Genomic DNA, 16,448 nt, shown 5'->3' with positions numbered 1-16,448 from the left:
AGATCATCGTTCTAGTAAAATATGATTCAGATATGATTTTGTATGATTTCTACAGCAACCCGTGATAAGAAGCTTGAGGTTAAAGTTAAGAAACACAGCAAATACAGAAGCTTAGAATTTAACTGAAGTCCTCTGTTTTCGGCACTTTTCCTTATACTGTACCTCAGGGATTCATTAACAACCTTACGGCATTAAACCTAAAAAAAAAAAAAAGAACATCAGCTCCCTTACAGAGTTCTATTTTTATAAAAACAACTTTCTGAACTCTGTATTGTGTTCTGAAGTGTCAAGTTTCTATTCATTTTCTGTAGTTGAATAGGTTTTTAAAAAATTCTCTATTGCTGTGACTTAGATGGTTTTCGCTAAACCATTTATACCTATTTTCTCATTTAATGAGTATCTAAAATATTATCTTTCCTATCACAACAATTTTAGAAATGTGGCCCTTCAGCTCTGCGTGTTACTCAGCGCTGTCCTGTGGATTTCTTTCAGCTGGAGATGGAGAAGCTTCAGCTGCAGGGCCTTGAGCAAGAGCACAAGCAGCTGGCGGCCCGCCTGGAGGAGGAGCGCGGCAAGAACAAACACGTGGTCCTGATGCTGGTCAAGGAGTGCAAACAGCTCTCAGGCAAAGTCCTAGACGAGGCCCAGAAGCTCGAGGACGTGCTGGCCAGACTGGAAGAGGAGAAGAAGAAGACAGGTACGTTAGAAGAGCAGCTCTCCGCCGAGAAACGAAAGAGCACAGAAATGGAAGCTCAGATGGAGAAACAGCTCTCTGAGTTTGACACGGAACGGGAACAGCTTCGTGCTAAACTGCACCGCGAGGAAGCCCACACCACTGACCTCAAGGAGGAGATTGACAAGATGAAGAAAATGATCGAGCAGCTGAAAAGGGGAAATGATAGCAAACCAAGCCTCTCTCTCCCGCGAAAGACGAAAGATAGGCGTTCGGTGTCCATATCTGTGGGGACAGAAGGACCTGTGACAAGGTCTGTTGCTTGCCAGACTGACCCGGCGGTAGAAAGCATTGACCACGTGAAGAAGTTGCCTTTGACTGTGCCTGTGAAGCCTCCCACAGGGAGCCCCCTAGTTTCCGCCAACACAAAAGGAAATGTGTGCCCCAGTGCCGCGCTGGGCAGACCAGGTATCGACAGGCAGGCTTCCCACGGTGACTTGATTGTCTCCTCTCTGCCTACTGTCCCCCCTCCAAGTGCAAGCAAAATTGAGGAGAACGGACCAAGCACTGGCTCGCCGAGTAGCACCCCCCCACTTCCCAATAGCACTGCCCCTCCCACCGTGCAGACGCCAACCATAGCTCCCCAGAGCCACGCACAGGCAGCACCTGGGCACAGTTTACACTCACCGTGTGCCAATGCAGCTTTGCATCCAGGTCTAAACCCTCGAATCCAAGCAGCCAGATTTCGATTTCAGGGCAATGCTAATGACCCAGACCAAAATGGAAATACCACCCAAAGTCCTCCATCCAGAGATGTCTCTCCAACGAGTCGTGACAGCCTAGTGGCCAAACAGCTAGCTCGGAATACTGTGACCCAAGCACTGTCAAGATTTACGAGCCCTCCTGCAGGAGCGCCCCCGAGGCCTGGGGCGCCCTCTACGGGGGACGTTGGCACGTGCCCTCCAGTTGGTCGAACCAGTTTAAAGACTCCTGGCGTAGCACGAGTTGACAGAGGAAACCCTCCTCCTATCCCTCCAAAAAAGCCAGGGCTCTCCCAGACTCCTTCTCCACCACACCCCCAACTCAAGGTTATTATGGATAGCAGCAGGGCCTCCAGTGCGGGGGCCAAAGTTGATAACAAAACTATGGCTTCGCCTCCTTCTACTTTGCCACAAGGGAACAGGGTAATAAATGAGGAGAATCTCCCTAAATCATCTTCCCCTCAGCTGCCACCAAAACCATCCATAGATTTAACTGTGGCACCGGCAGGCTGTGGCGTTTCAGCCCTGGCCACATCTCAGGTGGGTGCCTGGCCTGCTGAAACCCCTGGACTGAGCCAACCTGCATGTTCAGAAAGTTCCCTTGTCATTCCCACCACCATTGCCTTTTGCTCTTCCATAAACCCTGTTAGTGCCTCATCTTGTAGAACAGGTGCCTCAGACAGCCTCCTGGTAGCAGCATCAGGTAAAGGGATTGAAATATTATACCCTTTTTTGAAGAATGTGGCCTGTCTTCTCACTTGCCTTAATTTCCTTCACATTGCCTTGGAACTTTTTTTTTTTTATTTGATACTTTTTTCCCTATTTCTTTATCATTTTCCTCTCTCTCTCTCTCTTTTTTTTTGTATTTTTCTTTAATGGCTCCAGGGTATGGTGATTCATCTTGCTACATCAATTGTGGTTTCTTGATACTAAGTGCTTTCTTTTTTAAAATATCTTGAAAGTAGTGGTTTGGAGCACATGGAGACCATTAATTTAGAGACACTAAAGCATTTCCATGGGAAAAAAAGACTGTTCGTTCTTGTTAAATATTTATCTCACGGGGCTTCAGTATTAGGGGGTCGTCACCAGACAATCTGTGCTCAGTTCTGTCCCTTCAGAGAGAACGTTAAAAAATCCTTTCAAGTGGTTATGAATGCTTCAGTCTACCTCGAATTGTCAAATTGATCAGATTTGCTCCATAATTGGTATGTTCTAAGTTTTAGTAGTGGTTTGGTATTCTTTTCAACCTCAAAAAGAGAGTACGTAAATTTTAAATCCCTGTTCTAAGTTTATTTTAAAGGCTGTTTATTCCGTCCCCAGCAGTTGTCTAACAGCCCCCGAGCGCAGATGGATACCATTGCGTGTAGGTATAGTGGGGAGGGTTTTCACTGCAGATGTGCTTTGTGAAGTACGTGACTCTTAAACAAAGGAGTTGATAAAGAACTGGGTTTTTCCCTTTTGTTATGCAGTGCTAGAGAAAGCATCGCTTTTTATTGACATGACTGGATTAGTTCTTCCCTGAACAAAGTGGCTCTAAAATAATGTTAAGAGTGTCGAAGATACCTTGAAAGTTGACAGCATTCTCTCTTACCGTGGACTCTTAGTGGCTACCAGAGACCATGGATTCTAATGAGAGAGAACTTTAAGAATTAGGGGAAGGGCTGAGTAATGTTATTTATATTTAAAACTCAGGAGTGTGGAATGGGAATGAGAAAAATAGGGAGCACAGTTCTTGCTAATTGTCAGGTAATGAGAGCAATATGCCAGCATTGACTTACCTAATTATAAACTGTTCCTTGAAATTATGCTCATTGAGAGGCTGCTATTCGTATTTTGGTGCATAATTGGGAATTGGGAAACAGGATGGCCTTTGCTGTCAGTGAGACCTGTGCTGGAATCTAGACCCTGCAGTTTATAGCTGTGTGTTTTGGTGATTCTCTTGGACTGAGCAAATTTTCCCTTTCTTCATGTGGAGTTTATGCTTCTCAGATGAGGTAGGGTGGCTGTTAGGATTAACTACCCTAACGTTCAAAGAGCTTGGTCTTGCACTTGGAGCAGCATGAGTGATGAATAAATAGAGGTGATACTCTTGCTTCATTGATATTGTTGCTTAAAGCATTTTCAAAAATTTGCTTTAAAATTGATGTCACTATTAGTACTTTGTGATTGTCTTTACAGCATTCAGCCTTCCATATTTTTTTTTTAAAGATTTTATTTATTTATCGGGGGCAGGGAGAGAGTGAGCACAGGCAGACAGAATGGCAGGCAGAGGCAGAGGGAGAAGCAGGCTCCCTGCAGAGCAAGGAGCCCGATGTGGGACTTGATCCCAGGACGCTGGGATCATGACCTGAGCTGAAGGCAGCTGCTTAACGAACTGAGCCACCCAGGCGTCCCCAGCCTTCCATATTTTTAATTCAAAATGGTATCACTGAGCTGAACAGCCCTTCCCATGGCATAAGAATGATGGTAGCTGTTTTCCAGAGCTAAATCCACATTCAAAGTAGGAATTTTTACTGCCATTCAGGAGAACCAGAGAATGTACCGTAAGGTCTGAGGGCCATCTCAAAGCAGAGATTCCAAAACCCTTGGGAGCCACAACGGTACTGTTGACATAAAGGCACAAACTGTAAAACGAAAAACACTTGTTGTTTTGTCAGGTTTTCTTTTATCTTATTTTTTAAAGATTTTTATTTATTTATTGGACAGAGACACAGGGAGAGAGAGAACCCAAGCAGGGGGAGTGGGAGAGGGAGAAACAGGCTTCTTGCTGAGCAGGCAGCTGGATGCGGGGATCCCACGACCCCGGGATCATGACCTGAGCCCAAGGCAGATGCCCAACAACTGAGCTACCCAGGCATCCCTTGTCAGCTTTTAAAAAAAAACTATAAAACCATCTTTGCTTTGGACTGTAATGCTTCGCCAGTTATTTCCTCAGTCATGACTGTGCTCCAAGGTTCAGCCTCAAGTGTCTTGGTTTCAGTGGAAAAGCTTTAAAATCAGCATCCATAACTGAGGAACATTTTGTCAGCAGGATCTCAAACTCGGTAGACAAGACAATTCCTAGACTGTCACATGTTCGCCAGAATGACCTAGCTAGGAGAGAGTGGAATTTTGGATAAAGGCGCTATGATCCCTCTGAAAAATGCCCTTTGCTTGTGTCTAGAGAGCAAAAGCGGATAAATGAGGGAACCAGAGTAACAGCAGCCACTGAAGATAGGTGAAACTGGTACCTTATTTTCTGTTCTCTGGTTTTGCAGTTGGCCAAAATCATCTCAGGGTTCCAGAATTACCCAGTGGGATGATAAGTTTCTAAATTACTTGGTTATAGGGAGGAATAGTCATTCAGCAAGCTTTCCCTGAGCATCTAGTCTTGGGAATAAAAAAGTTATTACAGTAACATAAGAAGGGTGATTAAATCAACTGTGGTTGCAGGTCAGCCTAACTTTTCCAAATGAGATCCTGGATTTCAACTGCTTTTCATTTGGGTTGCCCCTATGTTTGCTGCCATGCCTCTAGCCGCCAGGAAGCACCAGAGCTCCTTCCGTCTTGCTTCTTAACCTATCTGTGCCTGGGTGAACTTGGGTCTCTCCAAATCATAAGCTCATTGAAGGTTATTAATCTTCTAAATAGCCACTAATGCCATTGTGGTTGGTAGGAGCAGGGTATGAGGACAGAGCACATCTGCCAAATCCTTGGTAGGTAGATGTCTGTTCCAAATTTAGTGAGGAGTAGAGCTCTGGACTGAGCCTAAGAAGAAGGCGGGGTTAGTCCACTTCTGCCTCTTTCTAGTGTAACCCGAAAGAGCCCGTTTGTTCTGAGCCATTAGCTTTTTCATCTAAAAATGAAATCATTGAACCAAAAAAAAAAAAAATAGTTTCAGACCAGAAAGATTTATTAAACTTGCCTGTTGAATTTTTCAAACAGCAGTACACTACCTCTCCCTTCCTGGAGAATCGCTAGATCCCATATCTTTAAAATTCTCAAATTCTGAGTTTCTATATTTGCTTATATCTGTGACAAACAATTACAATTTAGCTAAAGCACTCCTGAAGAGAATTGCAATGACAGAAGATACCACTTTAATGAATTATGCTGTAAATTTCTCTGTTAGCAGTTTCTGTAGCCAAATGTTAAATTTTTAAATAGCATTTTAAATTCTAAATGAATTAAAATTTCTTGTTCCTCCTGAACTTATCCAATGAATGCATTTTAACTGTTAGATAAATAGACGTCTAAATCAGAAATCACCCTAGGCAGTTGAGTTTTCATACCCTTGGAAACTTGTTTCTGGTTTCTTTTTGGTTTGGGGTTTTTTTGGGGGGAGGGTGGTAGTGGTTTGGTACATTTTATTTAATTTGGTTCAGACATTTTTTTCCTTAAACATTTATTAAAAAAAAAAATGATCCTCCCTCTAAGATTGGCTTAAAGTCTAAATCTGGAAATGAGACCTATTTGAGCTATGACATTAACCTTCTCCACTCTGAAGCTGATGCCAGAAGCTGTTCTCAACTTCTGTTCCCTCTTGCATTGCATGTTCTGTTCCCTTCGTCACCCACCGCATGTTCTGCATATGCTCACCTTTACTAATGTTTGCATATGACGCTGCCAAGCTGAATGACCTTTTCCTAACCTCATTAAAGTAGCTGTATGATGCAGGTCTGTTCTGTCATTACCTAAGCAGTCAATAAATCTTACCGTTTTTATTATTGTTGGGAATTTCAAATGAACAATAAAAACCCATAGCAAAATTTTATTTTATCCCATATGGATGGAAGGATTCATTTAAATAACTTTAGCTATTGGAAATGATAGTGGGGATAAAAGTTTTTTATTTAAACTTTAAGAATACTTGGTATTTCTAAAGCATTTTTCCTTTTAAAAATATATTCCACACCTCTTAGAAAATAAAAAAACAAATTCCTCTTGTTTTGTATGACAGAAAACCGATTTCTTGAGTGGTCTAAAGATTGAGAAAATTTTTGAATAAATATTTTCTCTTTCAGATAGCTTAGCATTAACAATAGAGTTTCTCAGCATACTATATCCCAAGTTTCCATAGAAGGCATTTAGAAATAAATCTGCATTTAAATGGTCACCAAAAGCCTAGAATTGCATTGGAAAAAAAAAAAATGAAGATAAAATCTAAAAGAAGAGCAAATAATTTGATATATAGGTGTTGTTATTCTTTATAGGATACCAATAACAAAGACTGTTTGGAGGAGCTAGAGAAGGTGGGGGTAGCCAGGAGGACAGTGGGGGTGGAGGAGGGAGAAGGGTTGGGAGAGAGCACCAGGAGCTCAAGCGGAGAAACTCACTGAGTTGTGAGCCACACTCCCTTCTGTTCCACAGAGGACCACCTTGCAATGCCTTCGTGTTACTTTTGTGTTTGCTTTGCAGTCAAGGTGTCATACCTTGGTGTTTATAATTTCTCTGTTTATCATCCATTTCTAATAAGTACTGATTTAATTTTTGTGGGCTTGTTTTTTTGTTTGTTTTTAAGAAAATACAAAAGGTAAAATGTACCAGAGAGGAGCCTTCTTGTAAGTATGAAGTAAAAATACTACTTTTGTAAGAAGAGCTAATGAATATCAATGGGGAAATACCATAAAGCTTAGATAAATATTTAATTTTATAAGCATTTGAATTTTGTTTGTCATTGCAGTCTAATAGGGTAAAAACAATAAATTATTCATGGACCCAAATGATTAATTATGAAGATGTAATATCCAGCTTTTAATAAACAGACTAGTTTTATATGTATAAACTGCTTTTTTTCACAAATAATTTTTAAAACACCAAGAAATCTTTTGCTTTTAATATTTGTTCAAGTAATTCAGGTCTCAATTAAACAAATTTATTACATATTAATGTAATACCCATATATGTAGAATATTATCCTGATACCAAGGTGAAGGAAACATAAAAAGATCATCTGTTATGTCCCACTACAGAGAATGTTACTGGGTTTATGCAGAAAGTGTACCCTGAGGAGTGAATATGTGCACATAGGCCCCTCCGTATATACCATATACACCGGGATTACTTTAAGGTATTTGGGGCTTCAAAAGGAAGAAAGTACAATGACTTATTTTGAAAGTTAATTGTATCTAAAACACATAAAATACCTATATATCACGTTAAATAAACATTTTTACTTTACTGTTTTTACAGCCTTTTGACCAAGGAAGAATTCAGAAAATTTTCCATGCTATATGCAGCCGACTTCACATACTTAACAGATTCTCTTCTAAAGCTGCTAAATACTGATGAGAAATATCTAACTATGATAACTCTTATGATTCTTATTAAAACTATATGGTAGAGTGCCCTGTTTTGTTGGCTAGTAAAAGTTTCTGGTACATAAGTTGTAAAGATGGCCAGATGACAAAGTCTTCAGAATCATGTCTTGCATATTTGTGCTGGTATACAAAGATTCTAGATTCAATTCAATTCAAAGTATTCTAGATTCAATTATATATGTTGTGTTTCTTTTAGCTCTTGATATGACTAGCACTTGGGTCCCTTCATTATTTTTCCCCAAATAAGGGAGTTCAAGTAACTTAAATAGATTTCTTAGCAATATTTGATCGCTCTTAGTGATCTGTATAAATTTTTAGTTAAATACCTTGGAAACATGGTTGAAAAAATAAAATCTCTATTTCTTACAATTATTTCTATACCTAAAGATGTCAGTTCACTATTCAGATTGATATTGAAATTGAGGAAATATGTTCGTAATTTTAAAATTCAAATTGTTTTGAAACCTTGAAGTGGAATTTGAACTTTTAAAATGAGAGAGCCATCTTAGTTTCCTAAAACCGACCACTACTTTAACATTTATAAGACTGACAACTAAAAATAATATGTCACTGTGTATATTAATTTAATTAGCAGATACAAGATTGAAATAACAGTACAGGTTTGTGCTAAGTAAATATTAACATTGATAATGTTAGAAACCACATAATCCTCTAAGGATACATATTCATATGCCTGTGCGTGTGCGTGCGTGTGTGTGTGTGTGTGTGTGTGTGTGTGTGTGTAATTCAGAAACAAGTGGGTAATATCTGTCTCTTGTCCTTGCTCCTACTCTAACTAGGGTCACTTTAACCCACAGGCTGGTCACCCTCCCTAACCCCTTTGCTAATGAGTGGTGGTCCTGCCCCCCTGGCTGGCAGGCCCACCCTTCTTCAGCAAGCTGCTGCCCAGGGAAATGTCACTTTATTATCAATGCTGCTTAATGAAGAAGGACTGGACATTAATTACTCCTGTGAAGATGGCCATTCTGCCTTGTATTCTGCTGCTAAGAATGGACATACAGGTAAAGATGGCAAGATCTTATCTTTTGCAAAAGGATGGGGAGTCAAAAGCACTGGTAACCATTGCCATGAGCAAAAGGTTCTTTTGGTTTTGATTTTCTCTTACAGGTAGTAGTGGATGATTTTTTTTTTTTTTTGCATGATTTAACAATTTTGTAAATATTGTTAAAAAATTCCAAACTATAGTTTTGTAAAAATGTAAAATTTCAGGGGCACCTGGGTGGCTCAGTCTGTTGAGCAACGGACTTTTGATTTCCCCTCAGGTCATGATCTGAGGTTTGTGAGATCAACCCCCCATTGGGCTCCATGCTCAATGCAGGGTCTGCCCAAGATTTTCTCTCTTTTTCCTTTCCCTCTGCCTCTGTCCTCCCATGCTCACTCACTCACTCTCAAATAAATAAAAATCTCTTTTTAAAGTAGATTTTATTGCAGCTAGCAAAAAGTGATCTTTGTTTTATGACAATGATATGTATTGTGTATGTCAAAATCTGGGGTCTAGTACTATGAAGCACATTTTAGAAGAAAGCCTTCCATCTATAATCACTTTAGTCAGGACAAAATAGCTCTAATTTGTCTGTTAAAATACCTGTGTGTGAAAGTCATAGTGACCGGGCTTAACACATGCTACAGTGAGGGCAAGTTTTAGAAGTTAGAGAAGATCATGGGTCTGAAACTGTTCTGTCATTGGAACAATTTATAGTTATTTGGATTTTTTTAAAGAGAACTGAGGAGTTGTACAGCTACAAACGACATATTGATGGAGTCTTGGAATTATTCTTGTTTCTCAAGTCTTGTGGTCAAATTTGCTAAAACATATGGTTGTGCAGAAAAAGATAATTTGCCGGCAAATCCAGAATCAAATAGCATTGCTCATATAAGCTGTGTGATTGTTGAGTACTTTGGAGAAGTTTTCAGAGCTTCATTGTGTTCAAGTGGACTAATTGGAAGAATCCAGTGAGCTAAGAAGATAGCTCGTGATTTTAAAAGTACTTTTGGATTCTTCTTTACTTCAAAAGCCCTGTGGGAATTTTCTTTAATGTCGAGAAATTAAATCTGGTAAATAGCATGAGGAACCTGAGTCCTAGATGATATTTATGCCAGAGTCAGATGACTTTATGTGGGTTTACCTTACCCATGGAGTAGGATGACCATCACATGGAAGTGTTTCAAAGGTTAATTATCACAAAGTAAGAATTTAACTCTTTAAATACAAAGATGGTATTTCAATTCGGCAAGTAGATTTTGTTCTCTACCCAATAACGTTATCTCCTGGTATAGACTGGTGGAAAAATCTGGCAGAACATTTTTTTTTTTTTTTAGATTTTATTTATTTATTTGACAGAGAGAGTGATCACAAGCAGGCAGAGAGGCAGGCAGAAAGAGAGGAGGAAGCAGGCTCCCTGCTGAGCAGAGAGCCCGATGTGGGGCTGGATCCCAGGACCCTGAGATCATGACCTGAGCCAAAGGCAGAGGCTTAACCCACTGATCCACCCAGGCACCCCAACATTTTCTGATATATAACAGTCTTATCTCTCATCAGCAACTCTTCCCAAAGTAACACACACACACACACACACACATACATATACACACACAGTCTTACCTAGTTGGTGAGTCTAGGGCGTTGGCATCTTCTGGAAAAGAGGCTACTTTTCTCTGTAAATAGCTTGCGGGGTCTCATATGCACCATGCTAGAATTGTCAGGTGGACTGTGCACGGGAGATGTCCTTTGGGTTTAGCATCTATGTAGAGCTTGTTTAGAATTTGGCTCACCATAACTCTAAATGGGGAATTTAAATGGCTTTCTATTAAAATCCACAGACTGTGTGAGATTGCTGCTGAATGCAGAAGCCCAAGTCAATGCTGCTGATAAAAATGGCTTCACACCCTTGTGTGCTGCAGCTGCTCAGGGACATTTCAAGTAAGTGGTGCTCTGAATTCTTCCTTTTCCCCCCAGTGAAAAGAGTCTCTATAATCTGCACACATATTTCAGTTCTGGCTGAATGTGTAAGCTAGTGCTTAAAATCCACTGGCAAATAAATTCACTAAATATATTTGAAGATTTAAATGAGAAGTAGGATCCTAAATTTGCTCTTCTTCTTTAAAGGAGAATAGTTGTGTATGAGGAACATGAAGAAGAGAAATGGGTTGTGTGTCGACCTCACGTGAATGAACTTGGTTCTGAAGAAAATCGATTTATTGTCTATCAGCATATATGCAATGATACATACACTATTAAAGACTGTAATTCACTGTTAACCGATCCCCCCAACACAAGAAAGCTTTTTTACTTGTGATGGCATTAAAAGCAAATTCAAGAATTAGATCAATTACGAGAATCTTAACTTCTGAGTGGCACTTCATTCAGTATTAAATCCCAGTGTATTCACCTTGTTTTATCATCTTAAAAAATTGAAGCAGAAACTTTTCATACTAAAAGTAATTAGAGCACAAACCCAAAAGAACCTACCAACTGAAATATGTGTAAGTTTAACAGTGATTTCTTCAGGACCCTCCCAAGTCTGTTGAACACAGACATGGCTTTTTAAAATTAAGAGTCATGGTTTAATAAAATAGAATGCCACTAAGCTACCTGCTTTCTCTTCCTGTGCTGAAATGTCCTGTAGGGAATGCAAGCTGTTTATCTAACTGTCTTGATAGAAACTTTTTTTTTTTTAAGTTTTTTAAAACTTTAAATTCAATTAACATATGATGTATTAAGAGATTCAGATGTAGAGGTCAGTGATTCATCAGTCTTACGTAACCCCCAGTGCTCATTACATCACATGCCCTCCTTAATACCCATCACCCAGTTACCCCATCCCCCCACGTCCCTTCCAGCAACCCTCAGTTTGTTTCTTATGATTAACAGTCTCTTATAGTTGGTCTCCCTCTCTGATTTTGTCTTGTTTTGTTTTTCTTTTTTCCTTCCTTCCCCTACGATCCTCTGTTTTCTTATATTTCACGTAGGAAAAAAAAAATTCACGTATGAGTGAGATCATATGATAATTGTCTTTCTCTGGTTGACTTATTTCATTCAGCATAATACGCTCTAGTTCCATCCTCGTCATTGCAAATGGCAATGTGGCTATCGTGGACATTGCTGCTGTAAACACTGGGGAACAGCTGCCCCTTCAGATCACATTTGTATCTTTGGGGTAAATCCCTAGTGTGATTGCTGGGTCGTAGGGTTACTCTATTCTCAGCTTTTTGAGGAACCTCCATACTTTTCCCAGAGTGGCTGCACCAGCTTGCATTCCCACCAGTAGTGTAAGAGGGTTCCTCTTTCTCTGCATCGTTGCCAACATCTATCATTTCCTGACTTGTTAATATTAGCTATCTGATAGAAATATTCTTAACATACTTCATAATTCCTATAATACAGGTTTTAAGGTTCACACTAATGTTATTGATTCTAATTGTCGCGTTTTAAATATTCAAAATGCATCTTTTTCAAAATGCATCTGTTTTTTTCTGTGTGTCTGTTGCAGACCTCGTGAGTGTATTGTTGAGGACCATAGATACTGTGCCTATGTCCTGAATCCTCCAGAAGGGATTTCTTCATCAGGCCTAGGCTTTTACATTTATTGTCACCCAGCAATGAGTAGTGCCACTTACTTGAAAAGTCTTAGAGTACTAGGAATGCAGGCATGGCTTGCTTTGTCAAAAAGAAGAAGCCTGAAAAAGAAAAAAAAGAAAAAGAAGTACCCTGGGGGCACCTGGGTAGCTCAATGGGTTGAGGCCTCTGCCTTCAGCTCAGGTCATGATCCCAGGGTCCTGGGATCGAGCCCTGCATCGGGCTCTCTGCTCAGCAGGGAGCCTGCTTCCTCCTCTCTCTCTGCCTGCTTCTCTGCCTACTTCTGAACTCCGTCTGTCAAATAAATAAATAAAAATCTTAAAAAAAAAAAAAAAGAACCCTTGGCATTGATTAGTTTAAATATATATGAGATGTAAACACATATCAATATGAAACTTTTTAAAAATATATATATAAACCAAAAGTTTTCAAGAAAAGTCAGGGAGGAAAAAAGCATATACCTGAAGTGAGAAAATGAAGATGTTGTAAATTGCTTCTTAATTTGATTATGGTTTGACCTACTTTTCTCCACTTATTTGCATCTCATTTTACAAGCACTCTGCACAAATGCCACAGAGTCTTGAATTCACCTGTTTCTTTCCTCCTTGAGTGTCTTGCTTAGCCATCTTTTTTCCTTGTAAATAGCCCCCCTTCAGGAGACAGGATAGCCTCTGCTGTCTGTTCTCCCCAAGGCAGCCCTTTGCTCAGCCTCCCTGCTGCCTTTTATAGTGGAGGCACATGGTGCCCTGCTGTCTGAGCTATTTATAATTATTTCCTCAAGTGAAAAATCTCAAAATGACTCAGCAGTCTGACTTTTTTCAAGGTTTCAGCTATTTTGAACCACAAATAATATGTATGTCACATATATATATAAGTTCACAGTTAAGCCATTCATCCCAATTAGTTAAATACATTGCAAGTACTCCACGTTTACAAGTTGGTTACAGAAAAGTGTCAAAACACTTGATCAATGCTGCTGTCTTAAATTTCCATAGACGTAATTAAATTTGTGTTAAAATATATCTTCTAGCCTTGCTACAAAACCGTATCCATATAATAAGACCCACAGTAGTTGATACATATATAAGTGAAAACAGTTGATATGATAAGATACAGAATTGCTTTAGCATTATTTCCTTGGTTTAATATCTGGGTCAGGTCCTTCCGAAATCAAACCGGTTTTAGTCTGATTAATTGTAATCTTGTGTTTAGGTGTGTAGAATTATTAATTGCATACAATGCCAACATTAATCATGCTGCTGATGAAGGACAGACACCTCTATACCTGGCCTGTAAAAATGGAAATAAAGAGTGTATCAAACACTTATTAGAAGCCGGAACAGACCGCAGTGTAAAAACCAGAGTAAGTACCAGTTTTGGGGGGTTGGGGGTTTGTCCTATAATTTACCCTGTCTGCCAACTCTGTAGCTAGAACAAAATATATTAAAATAGAGGTTGCTTTGTTTTTCTTTGCTTTTAAGCTATCAGATACGGACAGTGTCTGACCTCTGACTTCTGTTGGAGTGTCTGCTATGAAAAGCCTTGTCCATTAGCCTAACTAGTCCTTTATCCTCTGAATCTCAAATTATTCATCTGTAAAAGAGAAAAATGAGTACCTGCATCCTGGCGGTTTTCCGAATCAGGGGAGATAATAGAAGTGTAAGTTTTTAATCATTCGACAAGTATTACCTGAGCACCAGCTGTCCTCGGGACAGGAGAGGCAGCAGCAAATCAAGCAGTTCTGTCCTCATGGATCTTACATCCTCATGGGACGGGAGGGGTGACCATAGGCAAGTAAGTAAACAGATAGTGGCTGGATGTTTTAAAGATCGGAGTGCCTGGGTGGGGGAGTTCCTTCAGTTGGTGGAGAAAGTCTTCATTGAAAATGTGACATTTGGGCCAAGACCTAATAGAAGCCAGGGTGTGGGCCATGAAGAGATGTGGGGAGCAGTGTGCCAGGCCGGAGGTGGAGAGCTCTGGTACCCTCAGGGCACCTCAGGCAGGCCAGTGTGGCCAGAGGCAGCCATAGAAGGTCTCGTGGGACATGGCGAGCACTTGGAATAAGGCCTTTGGATGGATGGTTTTGAAGAGAGCAAGGACATGAACTGACTCATTTTTATAAGAGCCACTTTGGCTGCAGACTTGAGAATAAAATGTAGGTGAGACAGAGCAGCTGCAAGGGAGACCCATAGGAATCTGTTGTTTTAATCCAGGGAAGAAGTAATAGTGGTTTGGATCAAGGTTGAGGGGTAGAAATGGTGGTAAATTGTCCGATTCTGGATATATTTTCAAAATGTCTATTTTATAGAAGAGCTGCAGGAGGATCCCCTGTTGCGGTGGTGGCAATAACTGTGATCTAAAATTACTGCGTAATGGCTGAGAGATTAGGCTCTGAAATCAAACCTGTGAGGCTCAAACCATCCCTTCACAAAGCTGTGTGAGCTTAGGCAAATTATGTTACTTTGCTGTGCCTTGGTTGACCCCTCTACAAAATGAGTCTAATAATGGTAGCTGTGGTTAGGGTTATTAAAGTGAAATGAGGTAATCTATATAACATAGTTGGTATGGTGCCTGGGAACTGTAAGCAGTGAACAGATGGTCAGATGTTTGTGACAAGGTAGTGCCCCATTGCCGGAGGAGAGTTATCTGTGCTCGCTCTTCTCCCTATGACTGATGTTTGTTGTTGTAAGATTGTGTAGCACCTCATAGAGTTCAGCGTCATTGTCTAATTTGCCCCAGAACTGGAAGCACTATATACAGAAATCCACTGTGGACCCCAAATCGCTGTTGACTGCGTCCCACACAGCGCTGATGTCCCCTGTACAAGGTGCACAGAAAAAGTCAGTGATTTTGAAAGTGAAGACAATTAGAGTCCGATGCATGGAAGAGTCCTTGGATAACACTTCTGGTTCAGCCACGCACAAATGCATTTGAATTAAAACTTCTCAGTTAGCCTTCCCAAATTTGTCTCCATCAACCTGTTGTGAAACACTTGAAGACCAGGAGATCAACCCTGTGCACACTGACATGCATTTCTCAGAGGGTTCCCTCTCTGGGCTGGGGGAGTTAAGGAACGTCCATCACCTTTATTATTCTGGGAAGCTGCAAAAACAAAAAATAAGGTAATTCCTGAGCTCAGTGAAGTGTGGATCATGATGGAAGCTCATGCTTCCATCATAGGAAACATCCTTAAAATTTCCCAGGCTAAAAAGGCACATTTTCTATTTTATAGGTCACCCTTAGATACTGGATTGCTGTTGTATTTATGGTTTTGTTTTGTTTTTGTTTTTGTTTTAATGACAAGTATACTCCTTAGTCCCCATTGACTATTTAACCTCTGGTAATCATCAATTTGTTAATTAAGACTCTGTTTCTTGATTTCTGTCTCTTTAACTTTTTTCCTTCTGTGTTTTTTTTTTTTTTTCATAAATTACACATATGAGTGAAATTGTAAGGTTCTTGTCTTTCTCTGACTGACTGACTTCACTAAGCATTATATTCTCAAGTTGCATCCATTTTGTTGCAAATGGCAACATTATTCTTTTTTATGGCTGAATAATATTCCATTATATAATAGATTATATATCTCACATCTTCTTTATTCATCAATCAGTGGATGCTTGGGCTTCTTCCATATCTTGATAATTATAAACAATGCTGCTATAGACATAGAGGTGCATGCATCACTATGAATTAGTGCTCTTGTATTCTTTGGGAAAATATCCAGTAGTGTGATTGCTGGGTCATTGGTTAGTTCTATTTTTAACTTTTTGAGAAAACTTCATGCTGTTTTCCATAGCACCTACATCAGATGGTGGATTTTCTTAAATAATTTACTAAAAGAGAACCAACAATTAATGTTATAACCAGGGATATAAGCCAAGTATAGAACCAGACAAAAACCCACTTCATCAAGAGACAGCTTTAGCAAATGATCAGAGACCTCCTCTAAATGTACACTGTTACCGCTTACTGTCTTTCCTTGTCTTCTACCCTGTTATTTGTTTTTAAAAATGTGCTTTCGTTCACTTAAAGATACTTAATATAGCAATATGAAATACCCTGTGAAAAAAAATTGGCCAAAAAGGAAAATAAAGTAAAAAATACAAATCAACAAA

The 16,448-nt window shown here is 39.8% G+C and overlaps 1 protein-coding gene across 5 annotated transcripts in view; it reads left to right on the top strand.

The window, feature by feature from the left end:
* CTTNBP2 (cortactin binding protein 2) overlaps nt 1-16,448 on the top strand; it is a 150,255-nt gene that overhangs the window by 74,515 nt on the left and 59,292 nt on the right. For 3 of the 5 annotated variants that reach the window (XR_006601388.1, XM_004741903.2, XM_045062912.1), the window contains exons 4-7: nt 493-2,137; nt 8,552-8,755; nt 10,575-10,674; nt 13,543-13,693. Coding sequence is in view for 4 of the 5 variants with exons in the window: in XM_004741903.2 (XP_004741960.2) it covers nt 493-2,137; nt 8,552-8,755; nt 10,575-10,674; nt 13,543-13,693 (2,100 nt within the window). In the remaining variant the exon portion in view is untranslated. Of the gene's footprint in view, nt 1-492; nt 2,138-8,551; nt 8,756-10,574; nt 10,675-13,542; nt 13,694-16,448 lie in introns of those variants that run through there. The other 2 variants (XM_013050944.2, XM_045062913.1) reach the window with 2 other exon arrangements.

Source organism: Mustela putorius, unplaced genomic scaffold (genome assembly GCF_011764305.1).
Source record: "Mustela putorius furo isolate JIRA1106 unplaced genomic scaffold, ASM1176430v1.1 tig00003845_pilon_pilon_pilon, whole genome shotgun sequence".
NCBI lineage: Eukaryota > Metazoa > Chordata > Mammalia > Carnivora > Mustelidae > Mustela > Mustela putorius.
The sequence above is the reverse complement of the archived record's forward strand: the minus strand, read 5'-3'. Positions and strand labels throughout refer to the sequence as shown.